A 21141-nucleotide genomic window follows, 5' to 3' on the forward strand; every position below is an offset into this window, starting at 1 on the left:
AAATAAAAAGAAATTCCAAGAATTCCTCGGAATGTTGAATTTCTTAAGTAACTATGTTTACAAAATGCAATTATACTTAAGACCTTTCTACAACATCCTCAGACAACAAAACAATTTTGAATGGACCACTGAACATCAAACACGATTTGAAGAAATTAAAAAGCTGCTGACAGAACAAATTTCAAACACAATTCCAGATCTAAATCGACCATTCTATGCAATGTGCAATGCTTCAAGTTTTGGCATCGGCGCAGCATTGCTACAATCACATAGTGGAACAAATAAAATGAATCTTATATCAGCAAATTCACGGTTATTTACACAAGCAGAGCTACGACTCTCAACTCTAATGAGAGAATGTACAGCTATAATTTACACTCTTAGAGAATAGGAATTTCTGATACTTGGATCAAAACACCCAACAGTTCTATTTACAGATCACAAACCAATTATATTTCTCTTTACACAAAAATCAAATCCAAATCATAGAGTTTATAGATTTCAATTAATTCTAATGAAATTCCCAAACTTACATAAATTTTGGAAAATAGGAAAAAACCTTGCATTACCAGATAAATTAAGTAGAAATACGCCACCTGAATTACTTACACAAAAAACTACAGTTGAAATACCACAAAATATTAAATTCTATCTCGCAAAAAATGAAATATCACCCCGATTAGAATGCAAATACGCAATAAAAAACTGACATTGATCAATCACAAATAAATAATCTACAACATTTTCCACTCTACTTAGATTGCCAAAATAATCATTATGAAGTTAATTTACTAGGAACATCAACTTTTAAACCAATTCCATACTCACAATGGATAAAAAACAATACTCAACAAAAGAGAATAAAACAACACTCGCACAAAAAAGACTTTTTATCACTAATTGAAAAAGAAAATTTGACCGATAAAATAAACTTATCAGGACCACAAAGAAATGATTCAAAATACCAAATAAATCAAATTTTTGACCTCCATGACCCACTCGACACAATTCCCCTATCAAAACAAGAAATTGACAATATTTTTCTCCCCCCAACAGATAAAATTACACTTTTAAAACAATATCAAAATCTCGATCCAGTAATTAGACAACTAAAATCATGGCACAAATACAAAACTAAGACCGTAAAAACGGATACCACAATTTTAGGAAACAAAACACTCCTCCGATATTTCAGAAAATTTAACAACACAACAGTTAATGAAAATACAGATCTTTTAGAATATCAATTAAATGATTCTAAAGTTCCCTGTCCACCTTTAAGTATGATACTTATAGCTTTTAAAATCTCCCATACACAAAATACAAAGGGACACTCCGGATCAGAAAAAACATACTCGAACTTTACACAAAATTTTTATTTTCCAAATGCCCCAATTTGGATAAAAGTATTATGCACTGATTTTATAATATGTCAATTGAACAAACCGTATCCAAATCAAAAACAAATAGCACAAAAACAAGATTTTAAAGGAAAAAGTCTATATTTCAAGCATAGAATTTCATTCGACACGAAAGGATTAATCTCACCATCCTCAGAAGGAAACACCTACATTATGGTCATTGTTGATGCATTCACACATTATGTAGCACTCAACACAGTACCACATTGTAATGCTTATTATGCTTACACAACACTTTATGAACATTAGATAGCAAAATTCGGATTACCCGAAATCCTAGTTCAGACAACGGTACAGAATTTATTAATAATGAAATAATCACACTATGCCACTTATACAACATCAAACATAAACCACGTACATCTCATGCATCTCCGACAAACGGATTAGTCGAAGGTATGAACCGTTCACTACAAGAATATCTCAGATGTATCATTAATGGAAATGATACACGATACACAGAATGGTCAGCAGATGTAAAATTATTTCCCTTATCATATAATTCACAAATTACGACAACTTTAGGAATGTCACCATATGAAATGGTTTTTAGTCAAAAGCCACGAAAACCAATAATGCTTACAGCAAATGCACATAAAAATGCACAAGGTTATTGCCAACCAAATAAAGATTCAATTTGTTATAACCTACCTTTACACACACATGACGAAGATCATTTTCATCATCCACAAATTCTTAAATTAGCCTCCGGCACACATACCGAATGCATATTAAATAGAGATAAAAAACCCAACGAAATTTACCAAAAATTAACAAAGAAATTGTTACAAAGGCAAAACATTAACAACCAAATTAATTCACGCTTTAGACCAGCCACAGATTTAAAAATTGGAACATTTGTTTTAATACCTAACTTTAATACACAAAAAGGAATTTCTAAAAAATTACAACCACTTCGAAAAGGACCATACCAAATAATTGCCAAACCCACTGACATAACGTATAAACTCACAGATTCAACCAAAAAAGAAATTGTTCAACATCGTAACAATTTGTTACCTTACTACCCAAAAGAATACGCATTACGAGAATTAACTAAATTATATTCTTTTACAGGTTTAAAAGTTATTCAAAATCATACAGAAAAAGAAACAAATGAACAAGACAACGTTCATCATGAAAAACAAAATCAAAAACAAACCACAACTCAAAACAATACAAAAACGCCTGACCCAAAAATATCTCACAAAGAAAGAAAAAACAGGAAAATGATAGAAAAAATTTTACCACAAGAACAAGTAGAAAAATCAAAACACAGAGAATTATCACGACTTAGAAATCAACCTCGTAAAAATTACAAAACATTCATCCCACAATCTAAAATATTAAAGAAAGTTGAATTTCAAAAACAAATTTGATTTTAAAAGTTAAAAATTTCTACACTTCTAAATCATTTTGAACTTTCATATTTTCGAGATAACATGCTGAAGCATACGCAACAATTTTAGTTCAGATTCAGCCAATAGGATTCACTCAAATCCGTCAGCTTGTATATCTCTAACACTAACCTATTAGCCGATAGATATTAAACTCCAGGCATATCTATAACTATAACTTTACAAACTCCAGGTCAAAAAAAAGCAACCCGCTAAAATTTGACAACTAAAATAAATACCACCATAATATTACTACCCTCCCCTATCTAATAACGCAAAGATCAACAATATTTTCCCAACTCAGACCTCAAAAACCCTCCAACCGAAATGGCGAATTAGCCTAAAGTCAAAAAGGACCATAATCATTTGGTCTAAAGTATAAATATTTCAAAATACCCCAGATTATCTACCAAATAAAAACAAAGCTAAAAAGACCTCCCGAACACCATAAAATTAGCCCCAAACAATTTTTCACAAAACTCAACACAGTTGTCAAAAAACCAATAAATAATCCGACCACACTCGAATCTCGCCCCAAACAACAAAAAATATTCAACAAACGAATCATTTCTTAAATGCTTTTCTCTCAAACAGTCAATATCTTAAAAAATACAATCTTAAATCTTTTCATAAATTTTTTTATTCTATTCAAACTTTCGCTAATATTTTTTATTGATACTTTTGAAGCTTTAATACTCTTTTTAATAATTTTTTGCAAAATTTTTTTAATTTTCTACTCCCTCTTTGAAATATATCTCCAACTTTCCCAAATCATTTACCACATTCACAGGTGCGATAATTCAAAGTCTATTTAAATGATACGAACAATTTTTAGTAGAACAGATATTTTTTTTACTATTCGTAATTTTTATCGCATTTTTATCATCCCTAATCATGACATTGTGCAAATGTGTAAAAAAGGCAATAATCACATTCGCCTTAGCAACAATACTTTTAATTCTTTTCATCGAAGAATTTTACAACAAACATAAATCTTCCCACTAGAAAAAATTTAATTGGACACAATTCCAAAATTGCTAACCAACCACCACAACATCAGTCTTCACCGACATCCTCCCAAGAAAACCCAGTCATACCCACAACTACTCAAAACCCCCAAACATCCACACGAATTTCTTTCCAAGATAAACCATACACTTTCAAAGAACGACACGCTCGCTTTTCTGAACCATTAGAACCAGTTCAGCGACAAGCACCCCTAAGTGAACCAACATATATTTTATACCCCCCATTACCACAAGATTTAAATAGAATAAGAAACATTAGTCAAAATCAAAATACAGTCGAAATAAATAGACAATTTATACATTCACGAAGAAATAGAAATTTTCAAACCCCCAGAGTTCATTTTGATATACCCCCATCACCAACACCAACTACTTCAGAAATTTTAAGTAGTACCTTACCAGAAACTCCCCTACTCCTTTCACAACGCAGCACCTCAAGTATACCCTCAGATTACTTAGGTTCAACACCAACATCTGAGCAAATACGTGAAAATCCCTTTAACCCCCCAATCCCACCGCACGACTACCATATTTGGTAACACACTCATATGCACAAGGTGAGATAAACTTGGTAATTGATCCAATAGATATTTCTTCTGATACAACACTATCATCAATACCAGAAACATTATCACTCCCGTCAACACACCATCATTAAGTCAAATCTCACCGACACTTTTCCCTTTAAACTTTCCAAATAACCTCGACGCTAGATACCGAGAACAATCATCATCAAATATCCCTTTACGATTAGATTGGAACACTTTCGTAGCTCTTCCTCCATTATTTGGACAACATCAAGAAAATAACCGACTACACAGTTGGGCACTGAATAGATTACAATAAAGACAAGATATCCACGAAGATATTTGAGAACACAATATTCAAATACTTCAACAAGATAGTCTCCAATTAAAATTTAAAATCACGATCAAACTTAATAAAATTGTTCAACAGCCCTACCCATTAAATCCACCAAATATAACAGCTCAATTGCTACCACCACCATTTATAACCACTGAAGTAATATACAAGTACGATAGATATACGAAAAACACAATTGGTTACATAACCTTTTATAACCCATACTCAGGATTATCATACACATGTATATTCTAAAAATATTAACATTTCAACACATCTTTTTTTAAATATTTTCCGACCAAAACACAAATTCTTCTCCTCGCACAGGACCCCAAGATTTATTAGTAACACACTATGATTGTGAAGAAAACGAACAAAAAACACTACACAAATAAGCAATAAATCAAGTATCACAATGCGAAACAGAACCACAAGCTATAGAAACTACAAATGTAACAGCAACATTGTACTCAAAAATCCGAGCAACAACAGTCACAGGATATAAATTTACAACAACAATTTCGAGAAAGTACATTGTTCACAAGTTTCCAACGGAAATAAGAACCGACTTGATCACGAATCATTTTACCAAAGTAATATAGAACGTCTTTTACATCTAAGCCCCGACGATTGTAAAAACGAATTACTCAGACTAAATCTAACAAGAAATAAAAACACAGACAGCAAAATAAAAAATTTTCAAGTCTTTGCCGATTCTGTACATCAAGCAGAACTTGAACGATATCAAGGACATATTAAATTAGACGAAAAATATCCATATAACGGCGCACACGGAAGATTGACTTATGACATACACGATAAAAACTGGATACCACACATTGGAATAAATGACCCTTCAAACTGCAAAGCAAACACAAAAAATAAAGGATATCAAGAAATAATGATTTTTGATTGGAAAACACAACTTGAAAAAATACAACTCACACGAGATTTAACTGATAACACCATGATCTATCAAGGAATTAGATTACCTTGCAAAAATGATCAAGGTTATTGTGACCCTACAATAAGGACCTAAGCAACAATTGTTTGGTTTCCCGAAGATACATGCACAACATTTCAAGTAGCAAAAATACACGCTCGATTGATAAAATTTCATGAAAATCATTTTATTGAATCAATCCCATACGAACAAGTGAACCCATCTCGTAAACAAAGCACTGATTTCAAAAACATTCATGATATAGAAAGTAAATTAACACGCTTTCAAGTCTATCAAAAACAGAATTTGCATGTAAATATAGCAATCCACTTTATAAAACACAATACTCTGAAATACTTGTCGAATACGAAAAAGTATTCGACATGACCACTTGAAAAATAAAATTTGACCCTTATGCCACAAGTCACCCTATTAACGAAGGAACATCATACGTCCCAGTTAACTTTCATAAAAGCAAAGGTCAACCTGGTGGAAAACTAAAACCATATGACAGTAAAAGCACACGTTTTTAAGAATTATCACTAATGAATAGCACCTATTTTGGTATTATTCATTATGATATCCAGTTAGACATGAAATTAGACTATACAATTAGTAGAATTTTCCAAGAAATGTCACTTTCTGAATTAGAAACACTTCATCAACTATGCGAATTAGAACGAACACAAATCTTACAATCACTCGCATTAGCAGTACTAAAAATAGCTGACGCAGGATACTTATTATCAAGAAACAGATCAAATTTTCTTGACTATGAAGGAATCTTTTTATGGTTTTAAACTTGCACCAAAAAAGTATCACCATTATATGTTTTTGAAGACAAACGTTGTTATAAAAGAATCCCCATATTCTATAAAAACAAAGTACATTTTGTCGACACACTTTCAAGACGAACATATTTTTGGGATACCGCAGTCCCATGTGGATCAGAAAATAGCAACAACGTCATACAATTAAACCCTGACGAAGATAAATACTACCTATTTACACCGTATCCTACATTAATGCAACCACTCAAAAAATTTTCACCCGAAAGCATCAGAGCTATCGCTCGTAATCCAAATATTGATTTACAATCAATTGGAATATATTCTAAATCTGATATACAACATCACATTAGAACACAACAGTTTCAGGAATTATTAACACAAATGGACACGATACAACGACAATCAATTGACCAGAATTTAAGAAATTTTGAAGAAACCGCAGGACTTGCAGACATTTATACACAAGACTACAGCGGATATTTTAAAGATATCAAAGACGACATATATTTAAACGGTGAAAAATACAGACCACAGTTCATTTCACCTATAAATATTTTCAGTTTTATCACCCTAAAGAACGAAATTCTAGCTTTTCTAGGATGGGCCTATTACATCTTACAAAAATTAACTGTCTTATAGGCCATGTTTAACTTTATAGGATTTCATTTCTCACTGTTAAAAGGAATCTAAAACACATGCGCTATACACACACAAGTAAACCGACAAGCAAGTGTAGCACGTATACTATTTGCAGGATTTTTTGGAATTTTTTCATCATCAGTTAACAAAATACTTCTAGATGCACAAGTAAAAGAATATAAAACAAAAATATCCACAAGAACAAATACATATAACGAAGAACATAATAATGTAGATACAGCACCTACAGCACCACAGATACCAACCCTACCATAAAACCATCCATCATCATTAGTTCCCCGAAATTTTCGAAACCTAGCAATCACAAATAACCCAAATTTTAGACCAAATACAGCACAGAGCCCTATTCAGCACATAATGACAAATCATTCACAAAATGATTATACATATGAACAAATTATAGAACAACCTCACACTACCACTTTTCAATCTCAAAATAATCATTTTTTAGCCCACGATGAGCCGACAACTTGGATCCCTCCATCGCTCAAATTCCCACCCAGCCAACCTACAAACTCAAATCCCAATTATCCCACTTTTTGCTATCCCACCACCCAATTTTCCAATTATTAATATATAGTCAAGCACGGATTCTGATACTAACTCAGATATTTCAGTTTTTCGTACTATCTCACAATTTAATAACGCAAATGCAGAAACCCCCGACGAATTTGCAGAATCCGAACCATCTCCCTCTACCCATACCCAGACCAACTCCTCAGTTTTTTCGCAGCCCCCTTTTCAACCCATCCAATCCACTCATCCACTTCCATCCTTTTCCACTCCTTCTTATGCTTCCCAAGTAACCCCAACCTATTCTCCATTTCATTCCGGACAGATCACAAAATAACTCCCCAGATAACATCCAAATTTCCGCAGAATTCGACAATTTTATAACTTTACAACAACAATTAATACACCCCAACACCCTTAGAATACAGCAACTATCATCTACCAACTCCTACACCCTCTTCAGCTTACACTCCATCATTAGCAAAATCATCCAATTCCACTGAAACACCTACCAGTACTAACCGAGCTTATTGCACTTTTAAACGAAAATTTCCAAATCACCCATTCCCAACCAAACCCGGAACAGCCCGCGAACAAATAAATCACCCGGAACACACAAACACAAAAAATTTTCTCGAAATCACATTACTCTCATTTCCACAATATACATTAAATACACCCACCATTGCTAACGATACACGCAATTTTGTTGATGAGCACGTTCTAATGCCAACACTCCATTGGACAGCTTATTATCATTATACTAACCCCCTCTGCCTACCATTATCTAATACTACTGAAAGTATCGAGAAAATTAAAAACATGTTATATAGACTAACCACAACACTAGCACCTCGACAACTTACTTACGTTGGATATAAAAAATTATTAAAAACATTCACCGCACCCCGAGCTAACGATTTTGCAATAGAATACTACGATCATAATATCATCCGCCCTAATCAAGATCAATTTTTAGATGAAGACCGCTCCGCAAACCCGCAACTAACAGAAAAATTTTTCATCAAAACATCATACGTATTTACACTCAATATTTTTGATAGAAAGCATGATCAAATTATTTCCGAATCATTAGTCGATATTCAAGCATATGAAAGCTTCTAAGATAAATTTTAGTTATTTTCACTAACCTTTCACTTTCTTTCACCACAGGAACTTGATTTGCACTGTTCTCACGATCTTATGTTACGCACTTAACAAACGCACACATATACATATTATCGTTTTATACAAAATCATTTTGATTTGCACACTCCATCAAGACAACCTCACCATTGTTTTCAGTTTCTTAACTCAAAATACACGTCACCATTTTTTCTAAATTTTACATATTGCATTAAAGATACTAACCTACACGGCATCCTCCGCAACTATGACCCAGTTACCCAAATGTATTTATTTTGTCCTATCACGAAGACATTCAACGCCGAAGAATCAAGACCCTTCCTTATCCCGCATGAATTTATCACACCTATTGAAATACTCATATTAGAATTCATTCACAATACTAAATATAACCATAAAATATATAATCTCATCCAAAACAAACCTTACGAGTTTGCAGTAGGCACAGAAGAACTAAACACCATTAAGGCACTTCAACTGCTTTGGCCACTGCTACAAACTAAAAACATCATACACATACTATCCAATTTACTAGCAACATCGGACATGATTCACGACATCTTCACCCACGGCTTTTTCCCAGAAGACTAAGGTAACTATAAATTAAAATACTTTTAACTAATAAATTCAAATGGATACTAACCATTTTTTATCAATGTTTGATTTATTCTTTTAGTCTTCACATCAAAATCATCTACAAAACAGAAAAAGACAAATAAAAATACAAACTTGTTAAGTTATATTCAAACTCCTCAATCTTTAGCACTAAATATTGTTGTAAAATTCATACCCGTTGTATTAATTTCATTTATAAATGATTTCCCCACGAAGCAGTAAAATTCAATACGATGAAAATTTATAATTTTAAACTTCCCCAAAACGCAGTAAAATTCAAATTCAATGCAATAAATTCATAAAATGAGAAAGCAGTACTAACTTTTTCAATATTTTTATTCATTCGCACAAGAATTCTGTCCAAACTCGCACAGCTCGCCCACGAAGAATTGTTTAAATAATGATTTTAAGATCAAGCTTTCACTATTAACAACTCTAACACACGATAACAAGTTTCAAACTTTCCTTTAACCCGGTTGAAAAGGAACTATATAATAAACCAAACTAACCAACGCAGCTTACTAAACACCACAAATCATAAAATAGCAGCATGACTAAGAAAAGACAACCAACGGTACCCAAACCGGATTAACCCAGCGTAAAACTGGATAATTTATTCTTTTGAAGACTATTACAAAGTCTAAGAAAAAAATAATAAAACACAAAAAAGTCGCAAGTCAAACCCATACCAAAAACAATTTGATTTTTGGAAAAAGGACACAACCAAAGTAACATAAGAAAGACCAACATAAAACCAACATAAAACGTTATCACATCTACGATTCCAGCGTCCTGGAACTTCTTCCTCCAAGGACGAAATAGAAATGATGCTCGCGAAATGCAAACGATCATCATCCATCCTCAATTACAGATAGAAGTCAAAAGAACAAAAACCCTGTAAACCCCGGATGGGTGGAACCAGATCCAAACTATAATTTATTATTGGTTATAATTTAGATATTTCATCCCTATAAAATATTAAAGACTAACCAATCACACTCCATAAAACTAACAACCCACTTATTTGTAAGTGCTGAAATTACTTGTAATTTCAGCACCAGAGCAATTTGAATTTAACTTACAACTTAGTTGCTTTCTCCAAGGGACCGACTCGTAACAAAACCAGTATACTCTAGATCTATTGAGACTAAGAGATATAACAGTAAGATTAAGATCGGTATTAGACTAAGAAGTTGCACGAGTCTATCCGGCCAAAAATAAGATAACGTGACGAGCAGACGGTGTACCCTATCCGAAATTACTCTATGAGTTAACGAAAAGGACCTAACTCACCATCAAAAACAAATCACAAGTTTTCTCATTGTTTTGACCACTGAAAATGGGCAGGGGCTTTGTATTCGGGTGTTTTTCTTGCTTTTCTTTTTTCACGTAAAATCAGGTACCACAAATAATCATCGGAATGGACCGAGAAAAATAAAGAGTAATAAGGAGTCTAAAATTTAAAATTATTTGTTTTTGCCTTTTTCCTCACATTATGATTCCGACCATTGAAAAAAGAGGAGAAACTTTGTCTTCGAAATTGTTTTAAATTGGTTTATTCGGGTGCCCCATTGGGCTGAACTTAACTCAAAACGACAATAAAAAATCTTTAAAAAATTGTCTCAGTGTCGATAAAAATGCTTTTATTTTCGAGATGTATATGGAAAATTACTGTTTTTTTTAGACTTCTGGTAAAAAAACTTGATTTTACTCTTAAAAATAATAGATTTAAGATATATGAAAACATTAGCTAACATGAGATATTGCATTTAGCGCTTGTTTGGCAAAAAAGTTTTGTTTTTAGAAAAAATCAACATATTGTGCGAAAAATTCAAAAAAAAATTTTAAAGTAGTTTTTTTCTTCTTATTTTTGCTTTTCATTTTGTTTTTGGAAGCAAATATTATTGATCATGTCTAATTTACTAAGTTTTTACGTTTTTGTATAGTTTTCTAATCACAGCGCCCGCTATAAACTACTCTACCTTGAAGAAAAATAATTTAAAAAAAAACTTTTTTCTGTATTTTAATAATAAATATTCAGTGCAACTTGCACAGCAACTGGCTATGCTTGTTTATAATAGCGTTTGGTTGACTCTGATTGTTGTGGAAGCTCTTATTTCTAAAGTCATTACTAGGTCGCTTATCTATATGGGTTTTTTCAGAAATCCCTGCCACTCTAAACGGTTACTTACGAATCTTTGACAGCTGTCCCGCTTCAAGTTGAGAAAAATTTGATTCTAGATTGCGAAGTTCAGCTATTTGTATGCGCGGGTTTTGTAAACTGCTGTGCAAAGAAAACTTTTACTTTACTTAAAAGAAGGCTGGATTATTTTTTTGGAGTGAACTGGTCTTCAGTTCATGTGTAGTCAAATTTTTCGACAAATGACAGCCCTTCCTGAAACTAAGAATTTTAAATAGCTCAAAATCAATTAACAGAGAAGTTTTATCAATTTCCTGCAAAACTCGTGGAGAGAGCACTAATTTGAAATGAATACTCTTGCAACTTGAACTTGGGATTAAATTAGTTTCCATTTCAACCCAGAAAGAGTTTTAAAACTTGATTTTGAGCTTTTATGTCAGTCAGATTTCCAAAACTTTGTGTTAATTGTTAGGTAAAGTTTTCACAAAAACTTTTAGACCATAGTGTTAGGCTAGTTAACAAGTCGAGTTTCGTGTGTAGAAAAAAAGCATCCCGAGCACAAATAATGCGTCCCTTTCTTCAAAAATCGGAACAATTACCAGAATAAAAATACATAATTAGAAGAAATAGCGTAGATAATCACCTTAGACCTTTTTTTCAAGTAGTTGTCCAAACAAACAAACATATTTCTATCAGGGCATAACTGTTTTTGTTTCTGGTTTTTAAGTGTCTGTTCTTCTCTCTGAAATTTTTACTGTTGCAGTTTTGAAAAACAAATCCATGATTTAAATTTGTTTAATCATTTTTTAAACCTTAAATTAAACCAAACAAAACTTTCGGTAATCCTAAACCTTTTCGGGATTTATTTTCACATCTGGCAAGGTTGTACCACACTCAATGTCAATTTGATAGTGATATACAGAGCTGATAAAAGTTATACGTACAAAACGAACAAATTGGAAACTTTGAACGAAATTTTTTCAAACTGGGTTGTGATTAGACAAAAATTTATCAAAAAAAGTTTCGAAATTTATCTGAGTTTCTATGGCGCAATTTAATTTAAAAAATTCGAAACCAAAAAGTGTGGACCAAAGTTGGATCTTATTGGTTTTTCTTTGTTATGGGATGAAACTACTGAGTTAATTAATTTTAAAAAATAATATCAAACAAAACATCGTACGCAGCCCAACAAAAATTTTTGAAGGGTAAAATTTCCAAAAATCTGTAAAAGATAAAACATTTTTCTTTCATGGTGGAAAATTGTTTTTTTTTTCTTTCTACACAAAACTCAAAATCTTCAAAACAATTTCCACACCTTTGCGCAGATTTTTGGAGGCTTTTTTTCAAATCCTGTTGAGCTGTATAACGGTTTTCATTTGATATCATTTTTTTATCCATTAACTCTGTAGATCATCAGTTCCGAAATCCGCAAAATAAATTGAGCCATGATAATTCTGGTAAGGCTCTAAGTCTTTTTTTGCTTTCTTTTCTCGTTGTCTAGTCTAGACCCTACTTGAGAAAAAAGTGTTCAGAGTTTTCTATGTTGTTTGTTTTGTCCGGATAATTTAAATCAGCACTGTAGTTTCTTTCTAATAACGCAATTCAGCTATAATCTTTGTCACTTACGAAAAAAATCCAAAATCACTGTCACCTCATCCGTAATACGACAACTTGCAGGAAAAGACGACACATAACAAAGATAGCCGGTTATCGTGCAAGTAGTACAGAATGTTGCGAACGTAGTCTTGAAAAAATACTTTTTTTTTCCAATTCTGAGTGTTGTGATAAAAGAATCTGACCAAATAGCCAGAACTCAAGCATATTCGAAAGTCATAGCAACATTTCCATTTGGTCAACAGTATATATAGACTATAGACACATGAGTAGAAAAACAAAAAAATTGTCAAAAAAATTCAAGGCAAATTTTAAAAATATTTTTTTTTGCATAAATAAAAGTTTTTAGTTCGCGAAATGGCACCAAGAAACTCCAAAAAACTATCTTTACTCGGTTGATAAAAAAACTTCCCTTCTTAAAGTAAGCAACGAATCAGCTATTGTAGGCCTGCTCGTTTGCTTTATTTGCTCGAACTCAGAACAAAAACTACAAAATTTAAACCTCTTTTTTCTCAATACTGGAGCTTTTGAAAAACTCCTGTTTTTGAAAAAGTTTCTAACGTTTTTCAAATTGCGACTGTAAGGGCTTAACTATGATATATCATATGATATACAACACCCAAACTCAGAGTCTCTACTCAATTTAAATGATTGGGTTATTAAAAAATAACTCGCATTAGAAGACAACTTGCAGAGAACTCACCACTGCAGTCGCGTCAATCTGCTGCGAGCTTGCCAACAAAGGGTAAGGTATTGTACAAAAATTAACACCGGCAGCCTTAAAACAGAATTATAAAGTTTCTAAACCAGAGTCACTTACGAGTTGGATCCAAAAAAAATTATTGCGATAATCAATCCAGTTTTGATTTTTAAATAATTAAAACTTGCAAAAAAAGGAACCTCAGATTAAATATGAAATAAATAAATTTTCGAGAGTTGTAAAAAATGTTTCAGACTCAAAACAGGCAGCCCAAACAGTTTTTTCTTTTTCCGAAATTCGGTTTGGGTTCGGGACTCGGATTCTCAAGTACTTGTTGATCCGACTGCTCAAAATGATAGCATGGATTTATAGCCTAGTGTGCAATTTTGTTATACGTTTTCCGGTACCCTATAAACTTTTCAGGTGCCTCAAAAAGGCCATCTAATGTATTCTTTATTATTCTATTTAAAAAATTTTAAAAAAAATGGTTTTCAAAAAATTCTGTCACTGTTGAGAAAAATTAGAGTGACTGTTTTATAATTGACGATTTGTGCTAGATGGGGATTTGGAATTTTCAACCAGACTTTGGAGTCAAAACACCAGTCCATTACCTGATTTTTAGAGCTGTTAAAACCTATACAAAAACAATTGGAGCCTAATTTTAAGGCAGATTCAAGAAAATGGTACAAATTTTTGGATCAAATATTTTGAAAATTGAAAAAAATCCGTCTTTGTTGCGTGATCTACCATTGTCGGAACATTCAGTGCTGCTTGAGCAGCAACTGGCTTCACATCTCGACCTTTTTAGTAGTAGGTGAAAAACTATTCGGAAGAGCTACTAGCTATGCCCAATTTGGACTGACCGTGAATGCGGTTTGATTTGCTAATTTCCTGTTGTGATTTTAATAAAAGTTAAATAAAAAAGTATTTTTGCGGTTACTTTTGTAAAACTCAGGCCAGTTTCGGCAATTGGATTAAATGTTTTTGCACTCCACAAGTATTCACACTCCAAAATAGAAATCGACTCCATAAGTTCAAACGTAAAAAAATATATATTTCACCTGCCCTCTAAACAGTTCCTAATTAAATAATCAAGCTAACTGTTCAGATTAATTTTCTGTTCGACTCTGTAATTACCCTGTATTGTTAACACCCCTGTTGTTTATTGGCTGTTAAGTGTACCAAAAGTGCAAAAAAGGCTATACAGGACAAACGGAACATTCAGGGCTTTGCCCTGATGTGCAAACAAATTTCTATACAATTTACGCAAGTATTTTTAACTTTAATTCAAGTCATCGACATCGTGGCCTTTTGAAAGCTATTGTTTCGATCACAGAAGGGAAAATTTTAGCTAGAAGCAATGGGGAATAAAAAAAATTTTCATTTCCTGCAAAAAACAGAACCTTTAAAAAGATAGAAAAAAAAATAAAAATAGCTTTCGATTTGTATCGAGCTTCTAAACTAAAAAACAAAACGTTAACACATATGTTTAGTCGCTGCCGCATTAAAAAAATCTTTTTATTCCTGAAAGACTCTTGCCGTATTTTAGTCCTTTAATGTTTTTTCAAAAGAATTTGTAAAGGTCATATATTCAATTTAAAGTGGAATCCTTTTGTTTTTATCGTATACTCAAATAGTTACCAAGAGGTTTGGGAGATGATTATGTAGATTTTGTTTTCTTAAAAGTATTCCCTTATTCAGTCAAAATGGCCCTTTTACCTGCGAAAATAATTTTTTTTCCATTTTAAGAATATTTTTATTCCAAAACGAGAAGTTTAAGGAATTGAAGTTGAGGTTTATTTTTTGTACAAATTTTTTGAAAATTATTAGTGGCAGGAATTGGTAATTGCTTTATCATCAATTTTTCAGAAAAAGTATCGAATTCAATTTATTGATACAAAAAAAAATTGAACTATTGAAATATATTTATTCCATTCCAAAAAAAACTCAAATGATGAATTTTCTGTTTTTTAAAATTTTGCTGGCACTGATGTAAATTTTTGTGTTGACCGACCAGTTAAAAGTATAATGGCTCACATTTCGCAACTAACAACCACTACAGTTCTCATATAAAATTAGGTTCACTGAAAAAATATGCTATACCAAAAACTATGTAAGACAAAATAAAATGTAGACTGAGCTTTCAGTCTTTTGCCATGATACGAGTTCAAATTTTACCAGTTTATATAGGAAGGAGAGATTGTGGGTTTGTGCTGAAAATGTTAATGGCTTCAGTTAGCTAAATTTAGCGAAATTGCAGGTAATTTTTTTTGAAAAAATTATTAGAGAAATTGCCAATTTTGGGAACTTTGAAACATTTTGAACCAAAAAATGCGTTTTTCCGGCGTGCTACCATCTCAGTGTTGAAATTAAAATTAATTGAAGCAAAAGGTATTTCAGAAAATAATTATGGTTAGTCAGTCAAATAGTACCAAGGAGGGCAAACAGAAATGAGGGCGGGGGAGGGGGTTGTTTCAGAATTCGTTTTGTGCTTTTCTACTGTGACAGATTGCTTTCTGACCTTTTACGAGAATCCATGATTTGACCGGGTATATCTCCTCGAACTCTTCGTTTTTTTGAACGCTCATTAAATTGTAGATTCCCAAAATTGTGACTGAGCCATTCTTGTCCTGCATCAAGTGAGTGACCCCTGTAGTCACACATGGATGACCTATTAGCTGACCTTTGACATATTGACCTGTGTGAACTTTGAATATTTTCAGCTGGTTGATTAAAATTTCAGAGAGATTTTCAACTCCGGTCGAATCAGACGACTTGCTTTTAGTCGCCACTGAACTTGTTGTTTTCCGAACTTGAACTTCGTTTTTTCCTTTTTTCTTTGTTCTGGCTTGGTGCTCCTGAATTGTTTTCGTTTGTGCAGACAAAATTTTGTTTTTCTCAATTAACTCCTCTTTGGAAACACTTTTTCCCCAGTCGTACAAATTCCGAACTGCGTCGTGTACTAAGCTCGTCACGAGGTCATCCGAGTGCAAAACTGAAGCTAAACTGTCGAACTTGATTTTAAGGAACTCCAAAATTGCAGACGCCTTTTCTCTGTCAAAACCTCTCTCGACTGTTTCGATTTCGACTAGTTTTTGTTTCGATTTTTGCTTGACTGATTCCATTAATGATTTGCGAAGGAGAGAATTTAAAGTCGAAATAGATTTCTCGCTTCTTTCGTCCGAACTTTTCGAAAGTTCGAGAAAGTCGGAGCGAATGTCAGGATTTAGAAACTCAATAATTACGTCCATTTTAGCAAATTTAAACCTAACCTAAATTGTTTTGTCAGAATTTTGGTTTTGACGAAACGCCTAAGTTGTAGTTGTAGGCAAGTATTTGACAAAGCTCTGTTCTTGCATATCTATCAACTAAACTATTTTGTTATTTATTATTTTCGTTTCCTTGAGGGGTTAACCCAGCGATAGGTATAGGTGCATAGTGCTAGGGGCTGCTAAAGGTATTCTTGGACCTTATACTTCTATGTTTAAGCTTTGCCAATTTTTAAATGTCCAAATGAAATTTCGCTGTGAACACTGGGTGGAATAGCTTTACCTTCTGTTTTCTTTCTCCCCTTGTGGGTTTCTGGGTGCATAGTTATTCAAGCATTATACCTTTTATAGTATGAGGACAAAACCAATATTGTTAGAGCACACAGGCATGTTTCTTGGTAAATTAGATAGTTAGATTGAGCCGTTTTTATCAGAAAAGTAGCTGCCGGAATCAATTCGCCACCCACTCACAGACTTATTGACTGCTTCCACCCAATTCACTAATGGAACTTGACGGAAGCTTTTGACAGGCTTTTGTAAGAGTTGCATAGAAACTGGTCTTCAAAGGAGTTTTGGAGGACGAATTAAATTGATCAGAAAAGAACAAAAGAAACTCAGTGTATAAAAGAAAGAAGTTCAACGTCAAAGATCTCCCCTAAAAATTGAACTATTTAGCAAAAAAACTATAGATATGAGGCATGTCAAATATGATTACCATAAGTACCACAAAAACATCAAAAGTAGCCGAATGATACGTGCCAATACAAATTCTTTTGTTTGAGCCGCAATGAGAAGAACCAGGGGCCGATCTAGAATTTTCTCGAGGGGGTGGACTTTCAAAAAAATTTCAAAAATTTTGTCGACTTTTTTTGTTTCGACCAAATTGATTTTTCGAGCTCTCCCAAAGCACTAAAAAAGTCCCTGTTTTGTCCTAATTTTCCGCGCGCAGGCAAAATTTGGAAAAAAGCCAAAAAGACGTTTCTAAGCACTTTTTGGAATATTTTGACAAAAAAATTGCGTTTTTTCGGCGCGCGCTCCACCCTCAAAATTAGTATAGATTGGCACCGAAGGCGCTTAGAAAAATTTAATGGAACCAGATCCAAACCATAGCTTTTTATTGGTTATAATTTAGATATTTCATCTCTATAAAATATTAAAGACTAACCAATCACACTCCATAAAACTAACAACCCACTTATATGTGAGTGCTGAAATTACTTGTAATTTCAGCACCAGAGCAATTTGAATTGAACTTACAACTTAGTTGCTTTCTCCAAGAGACCGACTCGTAACAAAACCAGTATACTCTAGATTTATTGAGACTAAGAGATATAAGAGTAAGATTAAGATACATTCAATAATTATAATTAACCATAAAAAGAGAAGTCATTAAGCGACCGTGAAATGAATCTTAAATATATAAAGGTATACAGGGGCGGATTAAACAGTAAATAATAGTTTATTTCTACCCGATAGAACAGGAAATAATAGTTTAAACTCAACTCTCATACAACAAGAAAATCTAAATGGAACCCACGAATAAGACCTTTAGGAACAAAATAGCTTAGAACTAACCAAAAATAGATTAGACTTAGACAAAAACATTACCAAAAATGTTACACGACAAAATGTGACTTAAAATCTCTCTACGACTCAATAGATCAGATCCATTATTCCGAACAATACGAGAATTACCCGGTAATTGAAAAAGACCTCGGACAAGAGACAATATACGACTACAACGGAACTTACCCATAAGTTTCATGGTCGTACGGCAAAAGCCAACACAAACTTTTATATTTAGAGCTTTATTAGCTATGAATTTAGATTTTCATTTGCAAACATAGTATCTTGAAGAAAATTCTTCACTGATAATTACAGGCACTAAACCTATTATTGTACAATAATGATTGATAAAAACATCCCTAGTCGTTTCCTTAAACCTGCAGTAAATTTAAAAAAGATATCTAGAAAAAAAATGTTTATTGAAAATAAAAACAAAATTATTTAGTAAACACACAAATTGTTAGTAATATATAAATCATCTCTTCATCTCAGCTTCATCACCTAAAACATAACAGCAAATCATAAACCCACTAACATCATCAAAGACTAATATACAAAATTTCAAATTAAATAAACCTTAACTTAATTTATAAAGGCCTCTCCGAATTCTTATTTCCATTTAACTTAAACCTTTTTAAACTTAACAGATCATCAAAGCTTTCCTTGGATCTTTAATTCACTTTTACCTAAGTTAAATTTTAACAAACCATTTAAACAAACCTTCCACATCCCAGATATGAACACAAAATTATTGGAATTCCATTCATCACTAAAAACATACCAACCATCAATATATTGGACAGCAAAATTATTATAAAAGATAAATATACAAGAATGCATAACACCGCTTTAACATTCTTTCAAAGAATGAACAAAAAAACACCATTCTTCTCAAAATTTTATCCCATTTATGTGAAGAAGGAAAACATCTTAAACCACTATGAATTTCAGATCAAACAAATTCATCAATATGACAAAAATCAAAAGAGACAACACCTCTCTATGTCTGACCTTGAATTTAGACCAATTCACAAATTTTTTCGAGTATTAATTTCATCCATAAAATACATGAAAAACTCAAACTCTGACATTATTTCTCTACATGTAAATAATAATTCACCATAGAAAATAACCCTACCTCTAGGACTCCTAGGATATTGTGAAACTAATGCAACGATCCTCCCACAAAAGAAGTAGCATATAGAGTGATTAATATATCACAACTATTAGATATATGACAATCCACAATTCTTGACGAAGAATTATCAATAAATAATATAATAAGCAACAAAAAAAAAAACACAGAATATTTCACAAAAACACCTGATTTTGAACCAACTTTCAAAATATCACACTATACAGAACAACAACAAAGATTCTTGACAATGTTCAATTTTCAAATAACACAGAATGAATTTGACAAATTAGCCGATTTACTATTAAGATATCAAACAAGTTATGCCACATCTAAGTTCGACGTTGGAAAAACAAATTCACTACTACATCTACCCGTGAAACCTGACGCAGTTTTCAAAAAACAAAGAGCAAGCAAAGTACCAATCCACTTACATGACAAAGTTAATAGATTAGTTGACATTCTAGAACAATATGAAATCATATCTCCAGTAAATAAAGAAGAACAACCAAAAGGAAACACTTTTCTCAACCCTGTTATTCTTCTAGCCAAAGGAGAATCACTAAAAATAGTTCTAGACGCTAGATATCTCAATTCACTCATTGATGAATCTAAATGTAATTGGCCAAAAGAACCAATTTAAGTAATTCTAACAAAAATAAACGGTAAATATTTCACAACCGCAGACATGAAAAGTGCATATACTCAAATGCCCCTAGATGAACAATCGCGACGATTGACACAATTTGTTGTTTGAAATCGGCAATACTAATTCAATAGTTTATTATATGGCATATCCATAGGACCAGCAGCTTTCTCAGCAAAGTTTTTATAGCACTTATACTCAAGAAAAATGCAATTACAAACTTAGACGATGTCTTTAAGCAATCACAAACCAAATATGAAATGTTCGCAGTTCTAGAAAAGTATCACCAAATATTACAAAACGAAAACATGAAAGCAGCCCCAGACAAATCTTATTTTTTCTTAACACGCGTAAAATTTCTTGGACACATTATAGAGAAAAACAATATAACCCCATTGAAATCACGTATAGATGCAATCCAAAAACTCCAGCCACCTACAAACAAAAAGAAACTCCAAGAACTTATTGGAATGATAAACTTCTTAAGTAAAAGGTCTATAAAATGGAGTTATACTTAAGACCATTTGATAACATTCTTAGACAACAAAATAATTTTGAATGGACAACAGAACATCAAACACGATTTGAAGTAATCAAAAAACTTCTCACCGAACAAATTTCAAACACAATTCCAGATCCCAATCAACCATTTTATGCAATGTGCGATGCTTCAAAATTTGGCATCGGTGCAGC

The 21141-nt window shown here is 32.6% G+C and overlaps 2 protein-coding genes across 4 annotated transcripts in view; one reads left to right on the plus strand and one right to left on the minus strand.

Annotated features, from left to right (window-relative positions):
• The window catches only part of LOC134842581 (uncharacterized), a 33155-nt gene extending 15902 nt beyond the window's left edge, over positions 1-17253 (minus strand). For all 3 annotated transcript variants that reach the window (XM_063858988.1, XM_063858986.1, XM_063858985.1), the window contains exon 1: positions 16354-17253. In XM_063858988.1, the coding sequence (XP_063715058.1) occupies positions 16354-17083 (730 nt within the window). In that variant the 5' untranslated portion in view covers positions 17084-17253. The remainder of the gene's footprint in view (positions 1-16353) is intronic.
• Positions 1-21141, plus strand: part of LOC134841276 (prolyl 4-hydroxylase subunit alpha-1-like) — a 538710-nt gene that overhangs the window by 214347 nt on the left and 303222 nt on the right. The window lies entirely within an intron of this gene.

The sequence above is a fragment of the Symsagittifera roscoffensis genome, chromosome 3 (genome assembly GCF_963678635.1).
Source record: "Symsagittifera roscoffensis chromosome 3, txSymRosc1.1, whole genome shotgun sequence".
Taxonomy (NCBI): domain Eukaryota; kingdom Metazoa; phylum Xenacoelomorpha; order Acoela; family Convolutidae; genus Symsagittifera; species Symsagittifera roscoffensis.